The sequence below is a fragment of the Cyrtonyx montezumae genome, unplaced genomic scaffold, assembly GCF_038088225.1.
Source record: "Cyrtonyx montezumae isolate F1298 unplaced genomic scaffold, pur_monq_1.0 scaffold_0, whole genome shotgun sequence".
Taxonomy (NCBI): domain Eukaryota; kingdom Metazoa; phylum Chordata; class Aves; order Galliformes; family Odontophoridae; genus Cyrtonyx; species Cyrtonyx montezumae.
The window spans coordinates 26,001,381-26,025,566 of record NW_027071824.1 but is presented as its reverse complement, the minus strand read 5'-3'; the positions used below and the strand labels follow the sequence as shown (position 1 = coordinate 26,025,566).

General features: G+C 42.9%; 1 protein-coding gene across 2 annotated transcripts in view; it reads right to left on the bottom strand.

The window, feature by feature from the left end:
- URB2 (URB2 ribosome biogenesis homolog) overlaps positions 1–24,148 on the bottom strand; it is a 34,643-nt gene extending 10,495 nt beyond the window's left edge. Inside the window, exons 1-9 of one of the 2 annotated variants that reach the window (XM_065730655.1) lie at positions 23,964–24,148; positions 22,896–23,072; positions 18,047–21,431; positions 16,844–17,004; positions 13,653–13,763; positions 12,482–12,724; positions 11,737–11,827; positions 10,019–10,158; positions 6,340–6,954 (exon numbers count right to left, since the gene is read on the bottom strand). In XM_065730655.1, the coding sequence (XP_065586727.1) occupies positions 6,757–6,954; positions 10,019–10,158; positions 11,737–11,827; positions 12,482–12,724; positions 13,653–13,763; positions 16,844–17,004; positions 18,047–21,431; positions 22,896–23,072; positions 23,964–24,089 (4,632 nt within the window). In that variant the 5' untranslated portion in view covers positions 24,090–24,148 and the 3' untranslated portion in view covers positions 6,340–6,756. Of the gene's footprint in view, positions 1–6,339; positions 6,955–10,018; positions 10,159–11,736; positions 11,828–12,481; positions 12,725–13,652; positions 13,764–16,843; positions 17,005–18,046; positions 21,432–22,895; positions 23,073–23,963 lie in introns of those variants that run through there. The other variant, XM_065730664.1, reaches the window with a different exon arrangement.
- Positions 24,149–24,186: the final 38 nt, after the last annotated feature.

Sequence of the window (24,186 nt, the reverse complement as noted above, 5' to 3'; positions counted from 1 at the left end):
GCTTGCAGAAGCTGCGCAAAGATAAATACATTCAGCTTAATAAACCTTGTTAGCAGGAAGGAAGGGGAGAATGCCTAATTAATGTATTAATGATTATTATGCACTTTGAAGATGAGAAGTGCCATGAGCTCTAAGGGCATATTTCTGCCCTCAAAAGTCCCTAGGAATTGTATGCAGAAGTTAACTGTAAACACTACTACTACCACAGTGTGACAGGGAAGAAGACAAATAATTGCTTCTCAGTGCTTGGGCCTACATCTTCCAGGTACTGCTTCTGTGTTAAGACAACATTGCTACATATTCGTCTCCAAAAACAAGAATGGAAGAGTGCTAGGAGGTACTGCTTAATGCAAGTTATCCATGCTGTGTGTATATATGGCCTAGCTGTAATACCATTGTACTTAACTAGAAAGAACAGATTGAAACTTCAAGGTGTTGGAAGTAAGTTTAACACTACCATTTCTTACCATTCACACTAACAGATTTTTCCCAACTCCTAGCATGCTCCATCTCCCCTCCAACAAGACCCCTTGCTAATAAAGGAGATGTGAAAGATCTGCTGATGCTCTTACAGTAATAGCATCTTAGGGCAAAAGTGAGGGCAATAGAGTAGCAGATGATAATCCCTGGCTATTGCTTGGAAAGAGCACTTGGGTCAAAGATTTCAGCTGGTGAAGTTTCCATGGTTCAGAACCAAAGGTATTTCTCTTCCCCAGGTTTCTCCTCACCCAGACAATGTTGAGATCTGAAGAACAGATCTGCCCTTTGCAGCAGTGTGCAATCTGCCTATAAAGCAAGGGAAAATAAGTAGCTTAGAAAGTCTCCTAGGTGTCACTGCACAACAAAATATGAGCTGCTAATAACAGGTTTCTTAGACACACGTTTCCTCTGGATGCACTACCAGGAGGCACACACTCTCGGCTCTGTCTGTTATGGACTTGGGTTACGAAAACATTAATGAACATAATTTAAAATGTCAGTTTGAAGAAATCAGGTACTAGAAGCACACATTTGCATAGCTGTCTCCTGAAAACACTGAGCAGTCTTGACAAGTCTTAGAAAAAAAAGTAATATGCACGTTAAAAGAACAGCAAGTTTCATGCACATCTAGTGGGAGGACAAAAGGGACAGGAATTATACTGTCAGTCTACATATTTTCCAACAATCACTTAGAATTTTGTGAATAAATGTAATGATGCTCTATTTCTTACCTCTCCGGCACTGTAAAATAAAACCCCCAGTTTAGCCAGGTACCCAAGGAGCACTGCACACCCTGCAAACCTCACAAGTCCTTCCTAGGGAAGACTCATAACTGGGCAAGGACCGAAGAAATTATGGCCCAGGCACCAAGGTAACCTGCAGCAGATCCAGGAGTAAAACCAGACAAAAGCCCTGAGCTTTATTCCTAACAGGGAGTGCTCAGAATCCACTGTGTCACTGTGCCCCGTTGACAGGAACAACCAGCAGTCACTTGTGTTTGGACAGCCTGTGTTCAACTTTACAAGGTTAACTTCAGTAGCTGTTTGCTCGAGTGTCTTTTCTCAAGTGATAAGCATGGATGGCTACTTTCCCTGTGGGGATTATGGGCTGACAATTACTGAATGGATGGAAGAGTAATAAATCAGCCTTCCCCCCACCCCCTGAGTTAATGCACAATCTGATAAAGCTGAGGCCTTGTTTGTGTGGGCCATGTAATTCACCAACAGCAGCAGTTGATCAAATTTGTTTTTATGGATTTGTCCATTTGTGTCACAGAATGAAAATTTTATTGTTTTGTATCATGGGCATTTACTCTTCTTTTTTTCCTGGAGAATTAACAAAAGCTAAACCCAGCAATACTGCTCCCAGGGGTTACTGAAGGGAACTCCCACGTGCTGCTCTAAAACTGGCATGAAAAACTAAACATAAACCAGTCACTTCTCACTGCAGTGCTGTTTCTTCTCCCACCCACTGTCTCTCACACCTGGTCATGCGTAAGGACAGTGAGTGCCTACTCACAGTTCACACTGCAGCACACAACAAGGTGCCTGCAACCAAATGAGGACTCTAGGCAAAAGAAGAGGAAGTTTAAGATGCACTGAAAACCAGAAGCAGCCTGGTTTTCTACACTGCTCTGCTTTCACCTACCAGGAGTTTCTTTCATTCTTCAAAGCTGCTGATTTCTACCCAAAATCAGATTATTTATAAGGTTACCTCATCAGCAAAGAACCTTGGCAATAGTGTGACTGCACTCAAAGTCTCAACTTCTGCTCTTTCTTCTCTTCTTCTCTACATCAGCAGATGTCCAGTGACCCTCATCCTCAGGACAGCAATGTTTGGCTTTGTCCCTGTTTCTGAGAAGCCCAACACAGCTCTGTGAAAGCCTGAAGAACCAACCCCACTAGTGAAGGCTACAGGAATAAAGCAAGGGGTTCCTGAACCTAACAGAAAACTCAGCTGCTTAATGAACTAACAAGGGACATGTCCTTGACTTCTCTCTTCTTCTTTTATTCTATTCTTGCTTTCCAAATCCGCTCCACAGCTATCAGTTGAAAGATTCCTGTCCTCTGGCAGTGAGGAAGAGTTGAAAAAGCATTACAAAGACTTCTCTGCTGGCCCAGACTTTGTAGCATCCTCCATGAGATGTCTGGCTGAGGGCAAGAGATTCATGGAATATTTCCCTCTAGGAAGCAGTTGTGAATCTAACTTCAACAGGAAGCAATCAAACCAACTGCTTTGGGGCAGAAGTTTATCTCCACCAAACTTAAAAATGCCAGACTTATCCATCAGAATAAGGTTTTTCTGACACAAAACCAAACCAAGCAAGGATCAGGCAGCCACTGCTGACAAACTGTTGTAGGCCTGCACCCCTTGCCTTCACCCTTGGATTAGAAGTTACCTGCAAAAGATAAAGTGGATTTTGACATCTTCTCCCCTTACTATCTTTAGAAATATTTAAAAATAGGTACACAAAAAGTCAGCATCCTTCTTCAGGAAGAAAGGGATGGAAGCACAGCTTAAGCACCTGGGGTGCCTTAATTTATTCTTCCCAAATTCTCATGAAGAACTATTGAAGGGTTTGCTTGAGGGCTCTCCTAGACTAAAAGCTCTGAGAAGGTCACAAGGACGCTCTCTCTTTCACAGATTTTCCAGGCTTTAAAACTGCCAACGCTTCTCACTTTTTGTACTTTAAAAAAGTGAATACAAATCAGTGTTACCTCCTTAGCAAATCAGGTTTCACTTCTACCCACATCTAACAAATCTTATAGCGTAGATCCAGTAACACAAGTATCTTCCTTTTTAGATGCTTTAGCCATTTGAAGAACACTTCACTAATTATCCTACAGTGGCAAAACAGCCAATAAGCCAAACAATGGCACTTTCGTGTTTATTATTTGGGAAAAAAAATCAAGCAGTTGTTTTGCAGAAAATAATTTAAACAAAAATTCCATGGTTGCAAATACTGCTTGAGACACAAAAGCAGCTCTCCATCTGAATGGCTAGAATCTAGTTCAAGCAAAAAAGCAATTACTGCACCTCAAGGCAAGTGTCCTTACAAGTCAGTACAAAAGACTATACATCCCCAGTATAGCAATTATCACTGCAGACATTCAGTGGTTCAATAATAATGATGTGGGAATCTCTCAAAGTACTCCTCCACTTGCTCTATTTTTTTTGCCAAAAGGAAGCTTTGAGAGGAACCCTCTGTTTGCCAAGCCACAGACCCGCATTAAGAAGGTGAACAAATCAAAGTTACTGATCTGTTTTGAACTCAAAGGAAAGTGCTCAGGATGTTGTCTCCTCTCGAAAGGTAAAGAAAGAAGTTATTTTTTTCAGAACCAGCAAAATAATTTCTGCCATCTTGCACCATTTTTTGTCATTTCTACCCTATATAGCAAGATAAATTATGCATCGAGCACCACCCTCTGATAAGAAGAAAAATCTGCCGATTTTCACAGCAGCTGCATAAAAATAAGATACATAAAACCAGCATGATCTCTGTCAGTCATGACTGGTTTTCTTGCCCGTTGCGTCTCTTACTTCACATTTATGCTTGTTTTGACATAGCAGAGCCATGCTCAGGTATAAACGACAAACGCAGGCCAAAACGACTGCCACCACACCCAAGGCACAGGCAGAGCCTGTGGCACGGCCATTAGGAACTGATATACCAGCCTGCCTGTGGGAGGGATTCCTGTTAGCACAGTGTCACTGAGAGATGCCCTTGTAATAGATGCACTGCATCAACAGTCGGAAATCTGTCAAGGTAATTGCAAGGACCATGCAACTAAAGCTTGGCTGGAAGGAAGGATGAAATCCCGTCCCTTGGTTTGCTTCTTGCAAGTCCTCCAGCTGCCTGGCGCTCAGAGCTTTCAGCCGAGATTTCAGAACTATAGGATTTCATGCTGTGCCTCTGTATCTCTGCAGGATGGCTCCATCGTGTGACAAAAGAGGAACACTGCACCCCAACGGAACGTAGTCTATAACAAAGCCTGCTTTCTCAGCATGTGGTCCTATGCCAATGATTTAATTTATGCCAGCTAAAAAAGCCAGAGCAGCTCTTGGACAAAGAGATGGGATTAGCAAATGAAATACTGCCTTATCTTTAACCCCTTTGTAACTTCTACACCAAAACGCTGCTCAGTGTTTGAGAATTTTGATGGTCAGGTTGGAGAAGGAAGATCTGTGGGATAAGCTGTGATCACATAGCACACTTGAAATAAAGGTTTAACTGTAGCAGGGTTTTCATCTTGCATTCATTCAAGCCCTGTGTCCTTTTTATAGCAAGTTTGTTATTTCCATCACCACTGCCCACATAAAGGCAGTTACACATTTTCATTTCCAAGCCAAGTTAAAATTTAGAATAATTGAAGAGTTAATATTGATGAAACAAAATTGAAACCAAGGTTTACCTCCCGTAAAGTGATGAGTAAGATGTTATTTACTCTGTGATCTATACTCAGGAGCTTTTAAGCTGCGTTCATGCCTTGCAGCCATATGGCTACATCAGGGGAACCCTGATGCTTGCAAACCAGAGCTCCCACCTCACTTCCTTCCTCCCCTGCTTCAAACATAGCCCTTTTTTTCCACTTCTCTTTTCAGATCCTCTTCCACTGTCCATAACCACCCTCCTTTTACTAGCAGCCCTCCTCTCTCAGAGCCCATTCAGCTCCACCTAGCTCATACACACTTCCCTTCTGAAACCAACCAGGCACTTCACTGTCCCACGGTCCCGGAGGCGCAGTGCAGCAGTAGTTGCCCTTCCAACTCTGCACCATTTAGCAACGTTTCAGCTTTGAGATAAACTACGGAAACGGCACAGCACAAGCCAACAGTGGCAGGCACCTGGAAATGCCCTGCCCCAGGGCTGACAGAAGGCATGGCTCAGGAGCCAACCACAGAGTATGTCCACTAGGGAGCTGCTTTGCCATCGGGGTTTGTGATGTGCCAGGAGCACTCAGCCGGGGCTGCAGCTGGTGGGCAGAGCAGGAAGAGCATAAATGGCTTTGCATCAGACACTGAGGTCCAGCTGCCCCACAGCCATGTTCACTTTCTCCATTTTGCCACACAGAGCCTCCTGTGCCGGCCAGACATCATCCTCTGAACCAGAGATGATGCTCCGTGTATTCCCAATAGGAAGCCTGGAGAAAAAGCCTTGAATGCTGTGCAAGCACCATTCAGTAACATCCCAAACAGTGGCACGTTATCAACACTTCTAAACAAAAATGCAAAGCCCAACACCAAAAGAGTTGCTATGAAGAACACTACCTCCCCAGCCCAACCCAGTGCATTCCAGTCCTCCCCTGTCCACCCTACAACCTAAGGGAGATTACCATTTCTGAGTAATGAGTTCTAGCTACTAACTGCACACATATGTGAATATTGCTTTACCACTTAACGAAAAAGTTCAGATTTTAGCCTGCACCATTTTCAACATAATAAAATTCTGTAGTTTGGCTAATGAAAGAGTTATTGATGAAGCTTCCTATGGAAATCAATAATTATGATTAATTTACCACAGCTTATTAGTGTCAGCTGAGTTGCAACAAGGACTTGCTCTTAACATCAAGTGAAAGCAAAGCAACAAGGCTCACCTCAGACCAAAGAGATCTCAGATAGGTCTTGATATTTAGCATTCGTCACGAGACAAAAATGCACAGTGAGGGCCACCACAGCTCAGATAACTAACTGTTAATTGTTTAATGATTGTAAATCGACCAGTGCTCTAAGAGGTCAGTCTTCTTGATTATCAGGAGGATCACAAGGCAATTCTGTCGAGAAGGATTCTCAATAGGTCAGACTAGGTTGCTCAGGGCTGGACTCAACAGAAAAACCAACCAAGCAAGAAGATACAGTAAAGAATTTTGAAAGTATGTATTTCCATAGTACTGCAAAAGGTGTGTAGCATTCACAAAGTTCCTCAGTAAAAAAAATGTAAAGTAACAGCATATAAAAATATGTACTCTAACTGCTTTAATTCTGCTTACTGTATATGAGTTATAGCCCTCACAGGCTTTTACACCAGACTATTGCTTCCACAGAAAAGTAACATGATGTGCCAAAGCCTGAAACCTGACATCTGCTGCCAGACTGCAGCATGCTCCCAGCAAGTTCACATGGGGGCTGCACAGGTGCAGCACTTCTGCCACTCATGGCACAGAACAGGGCTATTTTCCCTCCCCATTCCCCATTACAAAGCTTGGTCATATAAAATAGGATTTTCTGCGCACTGCGAGGTCACTTCATAACTGATTATGCAGCCTTAGACAGAATTCATCATGCAGTGAACTTTTCCTCCCCTTGTTTTTTTGCTTTGTGGTAGTGGTTGTAATCATTGTACAGATCCTTAAAGACCTCCCTTACACCAGCTGGTAGCGACGCATTTAAGAATTTGACATCCTGTTCAATGCAAAGGTCAAGGATGTGATATATCCCCTCCGTGAGATGTTTCTTCACAGCTGGATACAAAGTCACCTACAAGAGGAACAAAAAACACATTAAACTTGAGAACAAAAAAGGCAAGAAAACACCCTTTCCATTGTGGGTATACATTAAGTGCTGACCATGCATTATTCAATGCATCTGACCATCTGGAATAGTTCATTAGATAAAATCTGAAGTGTCATCTTATTCAGTATTTTCCTGATATTTGCAAATATGTTTTGCAGAACAAGCATGCCCCTTGCAGTAAAATGCATACGACTGCTACTATATGCACTGCTGCTGCAGCAAAGACACTGATCAACTCTGGAATCATACGAAAACTCCTCAGCAGAAAAACTGTAACTAATAAAGCCTAAAATACTTGCCCTGGATTACACATTTCAATAGGTTCTGTACATCTCATTAGCTGTAGTAGCAAACTCCAGTATCAAACAAGCACCAACTTTAGGCTACTCTATGATTCACATTGGGTAGCCGTAACTTATGAATTGCTAGAGTATATCCAGTAGATATCTGAGGATTTGAAGGTATAAGCTTTAATAAAAAGAGCCCTCTAAAAGCTCAGGACACATGCATTTCCCTGATCTAATGTTGGAAATCAAGGACCTCATCATGCAAGAAGTTGAAGGGAGAACGGATACAAGCAAGGACTCCAGACGCAGTGCCCTGCTCCTCCCATTCCTCCTGCTTAATGCCACAGCCAGCAGAACCATGCGCTACAAACAGGAGAACTCCAGAGCCCTCTGGTGCTTCAGGCAAACTGGAATCTGTCCTGTGCTCACAAATCACTTGCTAAATGCCTCACTGCCTTTGGCAGTGCCAGCCTCTGGCATAATCACGTTATTTTTGCCACAGAATTGTGTCTTATCTTTGCTGAATCCCAAAATTAACTTTATGCCTCCAGACCTAAGCCTCTGCACTCCAGGCCTAATGAAAATTACATAAAGGCTGTCATTAGAATTCAGACTTCTTTCTTCCTGAGGCAACTAATAAACTTTTCACTAATGAAGTGCACTCCTAATCACTGTGACAGGATCCTGCTCTTTCTGCCCTAAACACAAAACAGCTAATATATTTTACCAGAGCTGCCAACATAGCTAGGAAAAAACATACAGTGGGCATTAAAGCACATATGTCTTTCTTTTGATCTATGACCCTGAAGAGTGTGCATGTCCAAAAATCTGACAGCTGACAGCAGAAGGTTTCTAAAAGATGTTGTTTCTCCTTATCGTGCACTAAAGTAACAGAATAGTTGTGTATCATAGCTCCCAGTGAATGCAGTGGATATAACTTTTCCTTCCTAGAGCAAAGGACGGGGAAACCCACAGATACTGACAATATGGATTAGATGGTCCTCTTGGGACAAGCAGGTACCCCAGAGCTACAGTTTACATCCTTCACATCACAAATCAGACCACCCCCATGGCTTATTTGGACTTCTCTCTGTTTGTAGTGCAGTTTCCTATAAACACCCTCCAATAACACTATGTGAAGCAGAAGCAAAGATTTAAACAGATGCCACTACTAACTGGAAGTTAATTATGCTTGTGAGTGTTTTATGGTCTGTATAGTTAGCACAAGCAATTTGTCAAGCATTACAGAGCACCTGATGTGAGACATTAAGAGCGTGAAGAGGCATTTCACTATTGCTGACTCAAGCAAGAGTTCATACACAAAAGAAGAAGAGCACTGTCAACAGTGTGAAAGTGGCTATGGATGCCAACCACTCCAGCAAGGAAACATTCTAGATTATAACAAAACAATTCACAAGGCTATTTATTCCCTGCTATAGAGGAAGCACTGAGGGAACTACTACACAACTACACTGGGAATAAGTGACTGTTTGGGCCAGTAGCAATCTTAAGTTTTAGCTTGCACATCTTCAAAAGAGGTTCCAGTAAGCGTGCAAATGCCCACATAAATTTATCTTATGTGAACATCGTTCTCATTTACCTTTCACAGACCACCCAAGTAGTCAGACCATAGGCTAAAAGCCACTCAAATGGACTTGGATGAGATAAACAGCTAAAGGATTTTTCTCCCCCTCTGTAGAGCAGCATAAAAGCTATCTATGTGTTCCCTCAAGACCAATATGCTGTGTCCTCCCCTTCCTCTGATATCCATCTCATCAGTTTAATGGTGAAATAAATCATCACCTACTTGTGATTCAATTGTTCTATCAGAGACTGAAAACACCCCTTTGTCACAGCTTCTTGTGGTTCACAACACAAATTCACTTTTCCACATCCATGTATTTATTCCAATCTGCAGCTTCAACTATAATCCACCACTTCTCATTCATCAGTGAAAGCGTTTACAAAAAATCTTCCTAAAAGTCTAACAAGGCTTTGTACTCAAGCTGTTAATGTGAAAAGTCATTTGATAGTTCAAGCCAGGCCTCGCTTTGAGCTGAGGTTGGAAAGGACCTTAAAGATCATATGGTTCCAATCCCCCCAAATCTTCAAATAGATCAGAATGCCCAAGGCCTGATCCAACCTGGCCTTGAATGCCTCCAGGGATGGGGCATCCACATCCAGCTTCTCTGGGCAGAATGTGCCATGAGAGATCAGCTTTTAAGGGAGGTTCAAATTGGCTACTAGGACAAAATTCTTTATCATGAGAGCGGTCAAACACTGGAACAGGTTTCCCAATGAGGTGGTTGAAGCCCCATGCCTGTCAATATTCAAGAAGTATCTGGATAATGCTCTCAATAACATGCTTTACCTTTTGGTGAGTACTGAAGTGGTCAGACATAGCATCAGATAGTTTTCCTACCACAGAAAAAAATAAACCTAAAATTCTCCTCTGTATTTTTGGTCCACGTTCAGACTAGAGACAAATAATTAGCAGGTGCTGATAACACAGCATTCAAACCTTGGTGAAACCTAAATTCATTACATTGGAGAGAATAGTGACTTGAATTTAGGTCTTGTGAGAAGCTACAGACTGGCTCTGGCTCACCATTTTAGAAAGTTTTTAGGAATTGGGTAAGAAAGATTCACAGGAACTCTTGCTCAAAGTAAGTTTGGATCAGAACTGTATCCACATAAGGCATATGCCAATACCATGGCACTTTCAAAACAGAACACGTTACCTTCTGCAATTCTGTCACATACTGAGCCACAATGAAAGCAGAAAATAAAGTGAATTCCTCTGTTTTTGCAGCAATGTGACTATACATCCGTTCCACGAGGTGTGCACATTTCAGAATAACTTCAAATCCATCTATGTTGCCTAAAACAGAAAGCAAGCTGCAGTCTGTTGAGGGTAAAAAATGCTATTTAAAACAAAACAAAACAAAACTCATACAATCTTCTATAATTTTAAACTACATGAAGCTAACACCAGCTTACCCATTTTACCATTTAATAAAAAGCTGCAGCTGAGAGGTCCCCCCACACCCTCACAACACACCACATGCATCTCTTACAGTGGCTGATTTGTAAGAGCACACTAATTCCAACTCCACACACACTGCAATGGAAGAGGTAGCTATTGGCCCTGCTATGACTCAGTCCCAGCTAGCACTGTGGAGGAGAAAACAAGGAGACTATGAAGTGATACTGTCTACCTGACAGAAAATCAGAAGACATCTCTTAGAAACAGCACAGTAAGCAAGCTCTCTGATGACAGTTATTATGTGGAATATAAGAGAAGCCATGGAGATATTAAAGTGAGACAGGAGAGAGAAACTGAGAATTCACTTTCAGTAGACAATGAATGAGAAGAACCAATACAAACAAGGAAGAAGGGACAAAGAAGTTATGTCTAGATTTCATCTGTTAAGCAAATAAAAAAAATCTGCAAGCATATACAGTATGTTTTTAAATCTGAGGATGCCATGTACCTGCACATTTCCTGTAACTCCTGTCTAACAAAAACGTACTAGAAAGACAGCAAATTCTCAGCACTTGGCACCAGTTTAGCATGCCTCTTCTTCTAACCATTGAGCCAAAGCTGGCATGCTTTCCCATTATGTATATATATGAGCTATAACATTTGCCCACAGCTGTGGGCAATGCACATCAGCTGAGATAAAAATGAACATAGAATAAGTTGTAGGACATCAGTAAAGAGCTGTGACGCGGTAAGTTGCCAGCTATCAAGTCAGTCTGCTTCAAAGCATTATCATTGTTAATGACAGGGTATTTGTGTCCTGACCAGCACAAAAATACAGTAGTGTGAACATCCATCACTTAGTCACTTTGACATTCATGCTTTGCAGTCAGTGTGAATTCTTTAACAATTTCCAATAAAGTGTCTATATTTGACTTGATTTTATTTTTTTAAGATACTTAGCCCCAATAACTTAAATGTCTTGGCTTTATGCTTAGCATAAACTGGTGAGTATTCAGGTCAGTAGTAAACATTTTGAGCCTCAAGAAGGTACATTTAGCAGGACAAATTCAGGACTTTCATTCAGATGTACCAGTACGTATCATCTGAGTTCACAGCCCCCCTAAGTCTATATTACTTTCACTTTCAAAGGAAGAGCAAAAATTGGACACAGCAAGCTTTACTGCACCCTGATCACCTGCCAGACAGTTAGCGAGGAATACTTTACTCCCCACAGAGAAGTACTGCCTGGATGCAGCTCCACAGGAGCTCTAGTTATCTTTACAATCCCAGTACACTATAATGCTAATCTTCAAATTTATATACAGGACAGACAGGGCTAATGGTTTCAATGCCATAGGTAGGTTAAGAGAACTTTCCTTCTCTTGCCAGACTGCATTGTTCTGCACCTCCTCTTGTAGAACACACATAATTACAGTGCACAAATATAGTGTGAAAACAGAAGAGATATGGCACCTCTGTCCCCTCTCTGACGTCCTTCAATCATGACAGAAGCAACCAGACGATGAAAACTGTTTAGAAAAGATGGTGCAGCTTTCAACATCACCTGCAAAGACATGAAGTAAAAACATCTGAGATTACGTAGTAAAGCGTGTAGCAAGGGCAGGTGTATACCATTTCACAGTAAGAGGGAAATTAATTCCTGAGAAGGAAACTATGTGGCTTATACAGGTGTCAGGAGCAAAGACTATTATATTCACATTCTTCATGCATACAGAATCCGATAGATGAGATTCCCGGAGCAAGTCTAAGCTCAGAGCATATTCAAATATCAACAATAAGCCAACATCACATTAGAGTTAGTCCATCCCTCAAAAACAGCATTTAGTTTGTACCCTCATGTGTAGGGAATTTGCTCTTGCTGGTGGAGAAGCTGTGTAGTCAGACTCACAGAATATAGGGTCCAGTAACAGCACAGACCACTGCGAAAAGAACTTGGATAGGCAGTTTTCACCACAGGCTTTCAGCAAAGGCATACTACCTTGCTGGAAAAGCCATCTGCTGAAGGCTGACAAAGCCTACATAAGGCAGAGCAGAGTAGTAATTGACATGATTTTGAAGCTCTTAAATGAAAAGTGGTACAAAGCACTTTCACTCCAATGGGACAAATGATATCAAGATTTTTCAAAGTCTCTCATCACAGCTTCTGCCTCAGTTCTTTCTACTTTTTCTCCTTTCTCCCACCATCTCAGAGATATACCTTTGGGTGACACTGCACAATAGAGAACAGCACTTCATGGACTCCCAGAAAGACATTGCCATAGTCTTCTATCTTCAGATGATCCAGAGGGACTGTTAGGAGGATGTTGAATGCCAATGCCACATGGTGTGGATTCAAGAGAACCCCTTCTCCTTGCCTTAGCAGAGCTGCTGCAGTCTCTAGAATAGGTACAACTAAGGTGGAAGTCAATGAGTGGTCCTGACAAGCCTCTTTGGTTTGCAGCTACAGAAGAAACAGTGAAGGAACGTGTTAGCCATCTTTCATAAGCATTCAAACACAGAACCATTCAGAGAACCACAGTGCTCTGACTTGAGTCATTAGTGAAAGCTGGACTGAAGAGAAACTCCATCATTTTAGCCATTTTGTTGCAACTGCATCCTGAGCAGAGAAAGCATGTGATGCTTTCCAGGTGAGCACTGCTATAAATGTGGAATCATAACTATTCCCCAGCTTCCTGATAAAATGGACTACTCTACACTACAGTAACCAGCATCTCTTTGCACCTCCTCACATGAGTCCACTGATCCAGTTCTCTCTTCTGCAAGCATGCAGAAAAAGAGCAGAAATGTCAAGTTCTGTTTCCTAGCACTGTACAGCCAGCATCTGACAAATCATGGTCCAGACAGAGACACATGAAAGAAGAAAACAAATATCTAACTAGGTTTGGATGTCGCACAGTCAAGGGCATAAAGCTTGGATTTGATGTCTGTCAGTTAATTTTTCTATTCTAAAAATCAGTGCATTTTTTAATATGAACACATTTGGTTTTTTGTTTGTTTGTTTTGCTGCTGTTTGCTTTTGCCATTACACATGGCTGATGGTGTCTCCTCCTTCATACAAGAAGGAGGAGGACGGGAGATCCGAAGTCTTTCTCTGCAGCCTAACAAGCTTCTTCCAAGCTCCAGATTACACACTGCAGTCCCAAAAATAATTAAGAAATGTATGACTTACACACAGGAGGAGGTTTACTTGACAAAGGTGACAAAAGGTCTACACAAGACAGTACCAGTGAATGCAGTATGGATACTCTGTCTAGCATTCATAGTCTGTTTTGTTCCAGTATTCCTTTGTGCGTGTTACAGACACAATTACTACAGACTCCAACAAATAAAAGGGATAGGTAATGAAGTTACAATAAATAGATACTTACTGCTAAAGCTGTGATTATCTGTGGGCTGGCAAACCAGAAAGCTTTCTCTTTGTCTCCACTTAATGGGCAGCTGAGCAACAATTTGATTAGTGTAATAGCTGACAATATTTCCTGAAAGCAGATTGACAATCAGTCAGGGTACAAGGTGCACTGGTTCCTTTCAAGCATAAAAGAGCTCTTTCAAGGGCTGTGGCAGTTTTGAGCATTACCAGAGCCCTGACACATGAAAGCTCTTCTACCAACACAGCTCTTTGGAAATAGTGAAATAATTAGCAGCCCAGTGAAATTCAGCGTGCTGAACAGCACGGGCACAAATGTACTGCATACTACATTTATTTTAGAGTCAACTTACTGTATGAGAGGGTTTAAGTGATTTTTAATAAAGGAAATCCATTTTTTAGCAGCCACTACATAGCAGAAGGAAGGAGTATAAGGACGCTGGTATACTAAGAATGCTGCATTTAGTAGCAAGAGCTTTGTTTGTTCAAAAAAAGAAATCTGGTTTTGACAAACTGAATAAAGAAGCATACTACAAATCAAAACAAAAAGGTCTTATCACCACATTCACCCTCAGAGCACATGCATATGTATTCCAATGCTTATATACACTCAGGTGGGTAGACTTGCATAAATATACAGGAATTCCAGATGTACTTCCACACAATCATCAAGAATTGAAGTGGTATATTCACGTCTATTTCTGGCAGGAGTCAGATAACTCCTAAGTTTAATTCAAGTTTTGATCTCAAGTCACTAAGTTTTCTATGGAGGGTGCAGCTGGCTTTTTAGCCTGAAGTGTTCCATGTGTTATCCCTGCTGCTTAAGATTTTCTGAAGAGAGGCATAATAACTACTGAGTAGTATCTGACTACTACAAAGTAAAAGTCATTATAGAGACAAATACCTGATTGCAGCTTTTGTTTTATTTAAAATTATCTACTACTATCATTTTAAAAAATGATGTCTTTAAACCTGTTAACAGTCACAAACAAAGTAGTTAACCTCACTGACTGCTAATGTCTGTTGTGGAAGAGCATTAATCAGCAAGTAAAAAAAAAGATTCAGTATGGCAAAATTTTTCATCATCACAGATGTGATTCTTGTTGACAATACATGGAATTACGGCTGCTATGTTAAAGTTGAACTGCACATAGCAAGGGATGTAAAAAATAACAAGAAGGGATTGTACAGGTACATTGATCAGAATAGTCAGTCCACTGAGAGAGTACCCTCTCTGACAAATGACAAGGAAGAACTGGTCACAACTGACACAGAGAAAACTGAGGGACCCAATGAGCTCCTTGCCTCAGTCTTCCCTGGCAATCAGGCTACGCACATCTCTTGTGCCCCGGAACCTCTAGGGAGGAGCTGGAGGAGCAAAATTTCTCCTACTGTAAGCAAAGTGCAAGTTCAAGACCACCTGTTCAGGCTGAATGTGAACAAGTCCTTATGAGTCTAGATGACACTCATCCCAGAGTGAAGGAGCTGGCTGATATGGACACCAAGCTACTCCATCATATTTGGGAAGTCATAGCTGCCAGGTAAAGTCCTCGGTGGCTGAAAAAAGGGAAACATCACTCATGTTTTTAAGAAAGGGAGAAAAGAAGACCCAGGAAACTACTAGATGGTGACCCTCATGTCTGTGTCTGGGAAGATCATGGAGCAAATCCTTCAAGAAGAGATGTAAAGGCATATACAAGATTAAGAGGTGATCCAAGACAGCCAACATGGTTTCACTAAGGGTAGATCATTCCTGATCAATCTGGTGGCCTTCTTCGATGGAGTGATGGCACTGGCAGACAAAGGAAAGGCACCTGATGTCATCTACCTGCACTTCAGTGAGACACCTGACATGGTCCAACACCTTCTCTCTAAATTGTAGAGATACAGATTTGAAGGCTGGACATTCAGTGGATAAAGAACTGGTCGGATTGTTGCAGCAAGAGAGTTGTAGTCAGCAGCTCTCTGTCTAGCTGGAGGCTGGTCACAAGTGGTATCCTCCATTGGTCCATCATGGGACAAGCTTAAACAACTTTAATGACACAGACAGTGAGTGCACCCTCAGCAAGTCTGCTGATGACACTAAGCTGAGTGAGTGCAGTTGGCACAACAGAAGGAAGGGACACCATTCAGAGGGATGTGGGCAAACCTGAGAAGAGGGCCTATGTGAACATAATGAGATTAAACAGGATGAAATGCAAGGTACTACATTTGGGTTGAAGCAATCCCAGGTACCATGTACAGACTGGGAGAAGAATCCATAGAGAGTAGCCCTGTGTAGAAGGGCTTGGGGGTTCTGGTGGATGAAAAGTTTGTCATGAACCAACAGTGTGCACTTGCAGCCCAGAAGGCCAACAGTACCCTGAGCTGCATTTAAAGAGTGGCCAGAAGGGAGAGGGAGGGGATTATCCCCTTCTGCTCTGCCTTCATGAAGCTCCATCAAGAGTACTGCATCCAGGCCCAGAACCTCCAGCACAAGAAAGACATGAAGATATCAGAGCAAACCCAGAGAAGGGCCATGAAGGTGATGAGAGGGCTGGAACACCCCTCCTATGTAGAAAGGTTGAGAAAGCTGAGCTCGTTCAGTCTAGAGAAGAGAAGGCTCTGTGGAGACCTCACTGCAGATCTTCCAGTTGAATTACTGGAAGGGGAGCTTATAAACAAGAGAAACACCAACTCTTTACAAGGACAGGTAGCAATAGGACAAGGGGAATGGTTTTAAACTAAAAGAGGGGAGATTAGATGGGTAGGGGGAAATGTTTTACTCAGAGGGTGGGGAAGTACTGGAACAGGCTGCCCAGAGAAGCTATAGGTGCCCCATTTCTGAAGGCATTCAAAGCCAGGTTGGATGGGGCTTTGGGTAGCCTGATCTGATGGGTGGCAGCCCAGCCCATGGCAGACAGTTGGAACTAGATAGTCTTTAAGGACCCTTTCAATCCTAAGTATTCTATGATTCTATGATAATGTTCAGAAAGTTTTTCTGGTAAGTTTTCATGAACATTTCACCCCTCTTATTTCATGTGAATAACATACCTCAACACAGTTACCAAACTCCTTGATCACATAAATTGACTAAACCAAAAAGCAGAAAGAGGAAAAAATATTAAAGCAGATGCCATTCAGTTAACACATTTTTTCAAGTTACAGAAAACTGAAGAAAGAACTCGACAATAAAATGAGCTCACTGCTTACTTTAGCCTTCTGCTGCCAAATGTTCCTCATTTCAAGTCCCTGCAGCACCAGCCTCATTATGGCATAAAATTCTTCAGCAGAGCAGTTTCCCAACAGCTGCACAACCACCTCCGTCAGCTCCACCTCTATACTTTGAATCGCCTGAATTGTGATCGCAGGACCTGCAGATTCAAGAGGTACAAGCAAGTCTCAGTTTCCAAGACAGAGACTTCCACAGCTAGAAACAAGGTGAACCAAGCCTTTAAACAGCTCTGTGGGTACTTTTTCAACAATTGAATTTATAAAAGTCCCAAGTATTCCTTTTATCCCACCACCACCACTAATGCAATGAATCCTGTTCTCTTACTACCCTAGAGCTTACAGAGCAGTCACCATACTTATAAAAAGCCCTCAGAAGCATGGATATGCTACAACAAAGCTTGTGCACAAGCCAAGGAAATGGGCTACAAAAGCTGCCAAACATTACTGCAAGTGTTGGCCAGAAAGCCATCATTAGCCAAGGGAATTAAGCTGACAAAGTTCAGATCTCTAATGATCATACTCTTCACTTACTCAATTATTACTACATAGACAGTCCTGGACTAGTTTACATCTTACACTACTGTGAAGGCTGGCTTCTCAGTTCCACAAGTATCCACTGAATTTGTGTCAATGACAAAAATGTCTCCTCTACAGGAATCTGTATTTCAACTTATGTAAAAAAAAAAAAAAAAGCTTTTTAAAGTGATTAATCATCTCTCCAGACTGATGCACTTTAATAATCTAACTCTAGGAAAGCTAGGCACAGATTGAGGAGAGAGAAGTCAGCAAAAAAAAATATATATATATATAACAACGGACATCTGATAGTTCCTAGTCCTAACACAAACTCCCTGCCCTCACAGTGCCCTGTATTCAGCTTCACAACATTCTAAAAGAAGTTATCCTCCTGTTCAGTGCACCATGCCAAAGAACTAAAAGATGAATAAGCCATGGGTGTTTACAACTTCCAGAAGATATCAGACAGCTGTTGTGGTCCAGGTACCATAACATGGCCTCCCTGAGAATTTTCCTGTTAGGCATTTTTAAAAGACAGCCTAATGCTTTAATTCAAATAAATAGGCACTGAATTTTTTAAAAGCTGCACATTTTACATAAACAGCTTTTAACTTGCTTCTGCCCTGCAAAATTAGCAATGGAAGCAAAGAAAGGGAGATTTCATACCAGCGAGAAGCTTTTTTACAGCAAAAACAACAGTGACTGCATTTTCTTTTTCAGGATACAGCTCCGGTACTGAGCAGAAGACTGCTAAAAACTGCAAAGCGGACTGAAGGAACTGCAGGTGACTTCCTGCAGAGGGCAGCTCTCTCAGTATCTGAGAGTAAAACTTGCGGTACAGTTTAACACGTGATTGCTCTGAAAACCCACGGGGCTCCTCCAGATTCCTTTGCCAGCCCTTTTTGACAGCATGGTTCAGATCTGCCTTGAGAAGAGTCATGACAGATGGTATAAATGCCACAGGCAAATGGTGGTTTTGGGTGTTACTCTGAAGACCACGCTCAATAGCTCTTCCCATCTGCTCAACTACTGGCTCCAACAAAGCAGACAGTATGTCTGTAGACAGCGGCTTCTTTTCCTGTTGCTGCTGAAGATAGAGCATGAGGATGTGACACAGTGTGGTGAATGACATGAGCAGCAATTGCTCAGCTGCAGGATTCCAGTTTTTCCAGCATTTGCTTTTGACTGCCCCAACATCTGGCTTGCAGCTTGCAAGAAAAGAGACAAACTTCTCCAAGTTAAGCCTCACGCTTTGCCTTCTTTCAACAATCATCTGAAGGAAGTGCTCCAAAGAGGTTTGGGCTTCTTGGAGATATTCTGCCCAAGCAGGAATAGACAAAGTATCAGCAAAAGATTTACTCGCTGTAAGCTGGGAGCTTATAATGGCCTCAAGAATATCACTGGCATGAAATACCTTAAAAAGAGAGCTGGCGTTCCTTCCAGCTTGCAGGCACCTCAGAAGATGGAAGGAGGTACTTAAAAACTTCAGAGCTAACAGCTTGCTGCAGGAGGCACTAGCCCTGGTATTAACTATCAGGGATAGCAACAACAGAAAACACCGGATACAGTCTGAGGGCAGAAGACTGTCTAGTTTCAGAAGAGAAGTAATGTCAAGTAAAGTCAGGAAGCTTTCTACTTGACTTTCCTTCAGGATGACAGGGGAACTATTTTTTGCTAACAGTAATATACATTGGGCAACCTTCTCCAGAGTTTTCCAAGAGAAACTGGGCTCATCTTTTGGTTGTTTGTTTTCAGACAGTGCTTCCAATGCATCAGATGTTTTGCAAGGAGCCAGGATTTCTTCATGCCAAGAGATATGATCGGCAGACAGCTGCTGAAGCGGCAGATGTACCGAGTCCTGAGCAGCAGAGGGCAGCACCCTAGCGAACTGATCAATAAGGCTGGTCAGAAAAGCACAATGTAGAACCTTCATTTCAGGGAGAAAGGAACTGTGCATCAAACTAATACAGATCTTTCCAATGCTGATGGAAGGCTCCTGGTCTGTGGCAGCTTCCTGCGTTTTCATCAATATTAACGTCTCCAAAAGCACATCTGCAATGTACTGTACATTTTTCAGGGAAATATATGGCAAGAGGATAGGCAGGTTGGAGATGACAAGGTGCCAGTGTGCAGTGGGGTAAGAGAGATCATTTATTGTGCCGATATCTCGATCCCATGGTTCAGATTCTCCTCTGCTCATGCTAGCTCTCCCAGACTCTATGATGAAAGCTGCAGCTTGCTGCAAAGCCTGTACATCAGCTTGAGCCTGCATTAAGATCATCTTCATTTTCTGAAGCACAAGCAATTCTAAGCAGTATTTACTAGTGGAGGTAAAACTACTTGCAAGTTCCATGACTCTCTCCCAACACTGCTCCTCCACACCAGGGATGAAAGTTGAAATGTCCCAGGGCTTTGCAGCAGAGGCAATAGTAGCACCATCAATTTCAGCTGATGGAGACACATATTTACAGCAGCTAATACCAAACAAAGTGTCTACCTCAACCCAAGTGTAAACAAGGAGGAGAGCAGAGTCAGTGGCCTTTCTTAGCCAAAGGTCTGGCTTCTCTTTCTCTTTCCTAGGAGACTGCAGCAGCTCTATCAGTGGACAGATTACTCCCTGTTGCATCTTGGCCAGCAGACTCTGCATGCGAAGAACCACAGGGGAAGGAGTGACATCATCTAAGCTCCTCATGTTGAACAGAAAAGTGTGCAGCACCAAGCTCAGTGACATCAGTTTCAAGGCCATGTCAGCAGACCCTTCCACTGCAGGAATGAGGAGCTGGCATTTCTCCACTAACAGACACACAATGTCCAGAATCTGGTTGGATGGCAGCTCAAGGAGGCACTCTCGAAGCTTCGCTGTCAAGCCAGCAGACAGGACAGGCAGCCTCAGTTCATCAACAGCTGGCCAGCAAATGACTGTCAGAACCTCCTCAAAAAGCCGTGGGAACTGCCGCAGCTTGGAGTATGTCTGAAACACGGTGCTGATGAGAGCCTCCTGGGGCTTCTTCGTACGCAGCTCAGACACCTTTGCATCAACCCAAGCAGAGGCCACCAAGTCAACCAGGTCAGGCTCTATTATAAGGTGGTTTAATGACATTAAGACTTTGAGGCACCTGAACCAAGCAGGGATGGAAGCTTGGGAGTGACTCAACAGCATCTGTGCCAGCTTGCAGTAAAACCTAAACTGTACCTCCTCGTGCCGGATGCGGTCACCGGCAATGTTATAGATATCATTGTTAAACACTAAGTTCAGAAGCTGTTCCAAAGTAAGGAGCTCTGTGCTCCAGTCTGCAGGGGAAAGCGTGCCCTCCCCCACACCCTGCTGTAGGCCAGAGAGCCTGAGACAGTCAAAAAGCCTGGTGAGCATGTGGAAACACACAAGGTGGTTTTCCACCTTGCAGTATGAGTCCAGAAAGAGTTTATATAGCAGGGACACTGCATTAGCCACAACCGGTCCATGGATTGCAGGTTCACAAAAGCCACTGCCCAGGCTGGTCTGCATGGTCTTTACTGGAAGCAAGAGATTTTTCAAAGCTCCCTTCTTCTTCTCCCGAGGTTCCCGTTCTGGCAGCAGCTCCTCCTTGTAGGATGAGAAGAGCTCAGGCTGGAATAACCCAGCCTGCAGCAATGACTCTACTTGATTTCGAATTTCTCTGTTCAAGTGCTGACGTACGTGGTTGTCATCTGCCTGCGTCCAGCTCCGTGTGGTCAGCAAGTGCCTCAGTAATAGACATGGCTGGAGCAAGTGGCTTGTCACCTGCCCAAACACACGGTTTGGGTTGGTTTGCTGCCTCTGGATCAGGAGGTACTGAGCAAAGGTGAGGTGGAGGACGCTGAACAACTGGGAACCCACGGCATCTTCAGAAGCCAGCTGCTGACACGCCAGCTTAGAGAGCTTGCTGAGGAGGTCAACCAAGAGCTCACTCTTTGCTGTGTAAATGATGGAGAGAGAAGGAGTAGAAAGGATGCCACTGGAGCAACTGAGCACCGAGCCAATGTTTTGCTGGTTTTTTTGAGAACAGGCCTCCGATAACCTTTCATTTATGACCTGAAGGTTGAAAGAAAAAAAAACAGTCAATTTTGTACACAAAGACAAAACTCATCATAATGAATTAACACCATCTTTTGTGAGCTCTGGAAGCAAAAAGGAAGGAATGGGGACTTGCCAACAGATGCTGCTGCTGCTGGGTCTCTCACATTAGACTAGAAGCTCATCTGGCCAGAACCCTGTTCCCACATTTGTTTGCAACACTGGATGTATGAAGAGCCCCTCATTCAGTACAAATGTTACCAGCAACAGCATACAATATGCATATTTCATCCTAGTAGTAATCCTGAAGAAAGGGAAGGAGAAGAGAATTCCCTCTCTTCTTGCAAAGTCCACAAAACTTTGTTCCAAATAAACTAAAACAAACAAAAAAAAGTACACACAACACATTTCCTTTGATTCAGGAAACCTACCATAAGTAAAACCAACTGCGACTAAATATGATCATTCCAATAGGAGCCAAAGTTTCCAGTGCTAATACCTGGAAGCTGAAGGAGTATCTTCTCTCCTCTTTAGGAGATACACAGTTCTAAGTAATTGAAGTTTACCTGAATTTCCATTTCCCTTCCTTTTCTCAAGCTTTGTGTTGATTTCCCCTTTTCCTCTTTGATCCCCTTGATATTTGCTCCCTTTTCTCACCCCCAAATAGTCTTGCCTTTATGGTACCCTGGCCTACAACTGTCACCCAATCTTCGAAAGACATTTTCACACCCAGTTCGTGGTTAAATTAGTACACTTTCTCTGAAGCACTTGGCCTCTCATTCAAAAAATTTTCTGTTCACACTCAATTCCACCTGCCTTCCCCTGCTCCATTCTGACCAACCCACAACACCAAGTGCTGGTTAAAGCTCCCACAGGCACACATAGATCGCCCAGAGAGGCACAGACAGGGATATGATAGCACTGCAAGCTGGTCTCTTGGGATGAGAGGGCCCTCAGCTCACAGAAGAAGGGGAAATCTGAAGACAGCTCATCCTGTGTCATCATGAAAAGTTGCAGGTTCTGAGACTGGATCCACTGAACAGCAAATGACACTGTGCATGTACTCATGCCAATTGTAATGAGGAGCCCCTCATTTAGGGAAAAATCACTCCTACGTCTCCCAGGCAAAACGACAATATAAATGTTAAATAACATACAAGAAAACCACACAGAAACAAACTTTTACTTACCTACTGAAATATCTAAATCAGTTCTCATTCAGATAGTTTGAAGAAGCAAAAGACAGAGGGGCAGAGTAACTTGGAAGTTATTATTAGAATCCTCTGCCTTTTTCTGTCTTAGTTCTGAACAAACGCAAACTGTATTGCAGAACAGGAAAAAAATTTAACAGAGGTCCTAAAAAACATCAGGCTAATTATTATTTATTCCATATAATGCTCAATCTTGAGAGAACAGGTCACATACCATAGGAGACAGGAACTGCTATTCAGTATGTTACGAAATACCCAGCATGTTAGTTACCTGTGCAATTGAAAAGCTGAGAGTGATTGTCTTCCCACTCTTTAAAAGATTCTGTAGTCTTCTACTACGGATAACACTGTCTAGATATGCCCAGAGCTTCTCAACAACTTCATCCTCCAGTTCAAGTTTCTTATTGTAGTATGAAACCAACGTATGGCTTACCCAATCAAGTAATACCTGTCAACAAATGGAAAAAAAATAAACACAGGCGTGAAAACATGACAAAACTAGTACCTATTCACAATTACAGCACTCAGGCCCTGGGAATAACTTCATGTCCAAGCAGAAAGGGTTTGAACAGGCAGAAACGTCTATTTTTGAAGGTTTCAGTCACCACCTAAATTCCTAAGACGTTTCATTCTAAATCCAGTGCTGGCCCCACGCTCCTCTGGACCTTCACGAGAGGATCGACACTCCAATGTCCTTTAATCAGCTTCTTCAGCTGAGATGGCGATTTTGACAGGTGACACTAAGGAACAAAGGTAATCTTTTGAATCACAGACTTACAAACACAGGTGATACATAGACTATCTTTGATATCCTCTTCTTGGTAGGTTTAAGTGTACTACACAGAAACTGAGACCTAGGTATTTAGACCTACAAACTGGAAAAGATTGAAGACTACTAATTTAAATGGCCGATTTCAAAAAATATGGTGCAGAGTTTCAGCATATTTTGTGAGGAATTGAAATAACAGGAATTCCAACAGGAATTCAATTCCCACCAGGCTTCTGGGCTAGAGAAGCAGCACGAGGCAGCACTCACCCAGAGAAACGCTGACCAGAACTTCAGCCTAGGTGGTAAAAAATAAAGGAGAGGGCAAGTTTCAAACAGACAGCACCAAAATAACCTCCCAGGCAGAAGCCTATGAGCACCATATTTTCCCTGCACGTGGGAGATTCAGAGCCCGACCCACACCACCACCGAGGAGCACACTTAAGCAGCGAGCTCTGCACTTCGTGAATCATACAATCACCAAGGTTGGAAAAGACCTCCAAGATCAAGCTTCGTCCCCATCACCGCTGGGGATGCTGGTTCTACCTAAGTTTGATATCAAACCGCGCTTACCTGCTCCTTGTTGGGGAGAAAGCACTGGTGGGAGACCCATGCGAAGCGAGCGAGCTTCAGCTTGTCCTCCCAGGGGGTCTTGGCACTTTTCAGCTTCAGGTAAACCCCGGAATAGATCGCCGCCATGAGGACACCTCACGAGCCCCCGAGAATAAACGTCCAGCGGAAAGAAGAGCGGCACCCACCTCCCCTCGCTTCACCTCCCCACGCCGCTTCCGCCCAG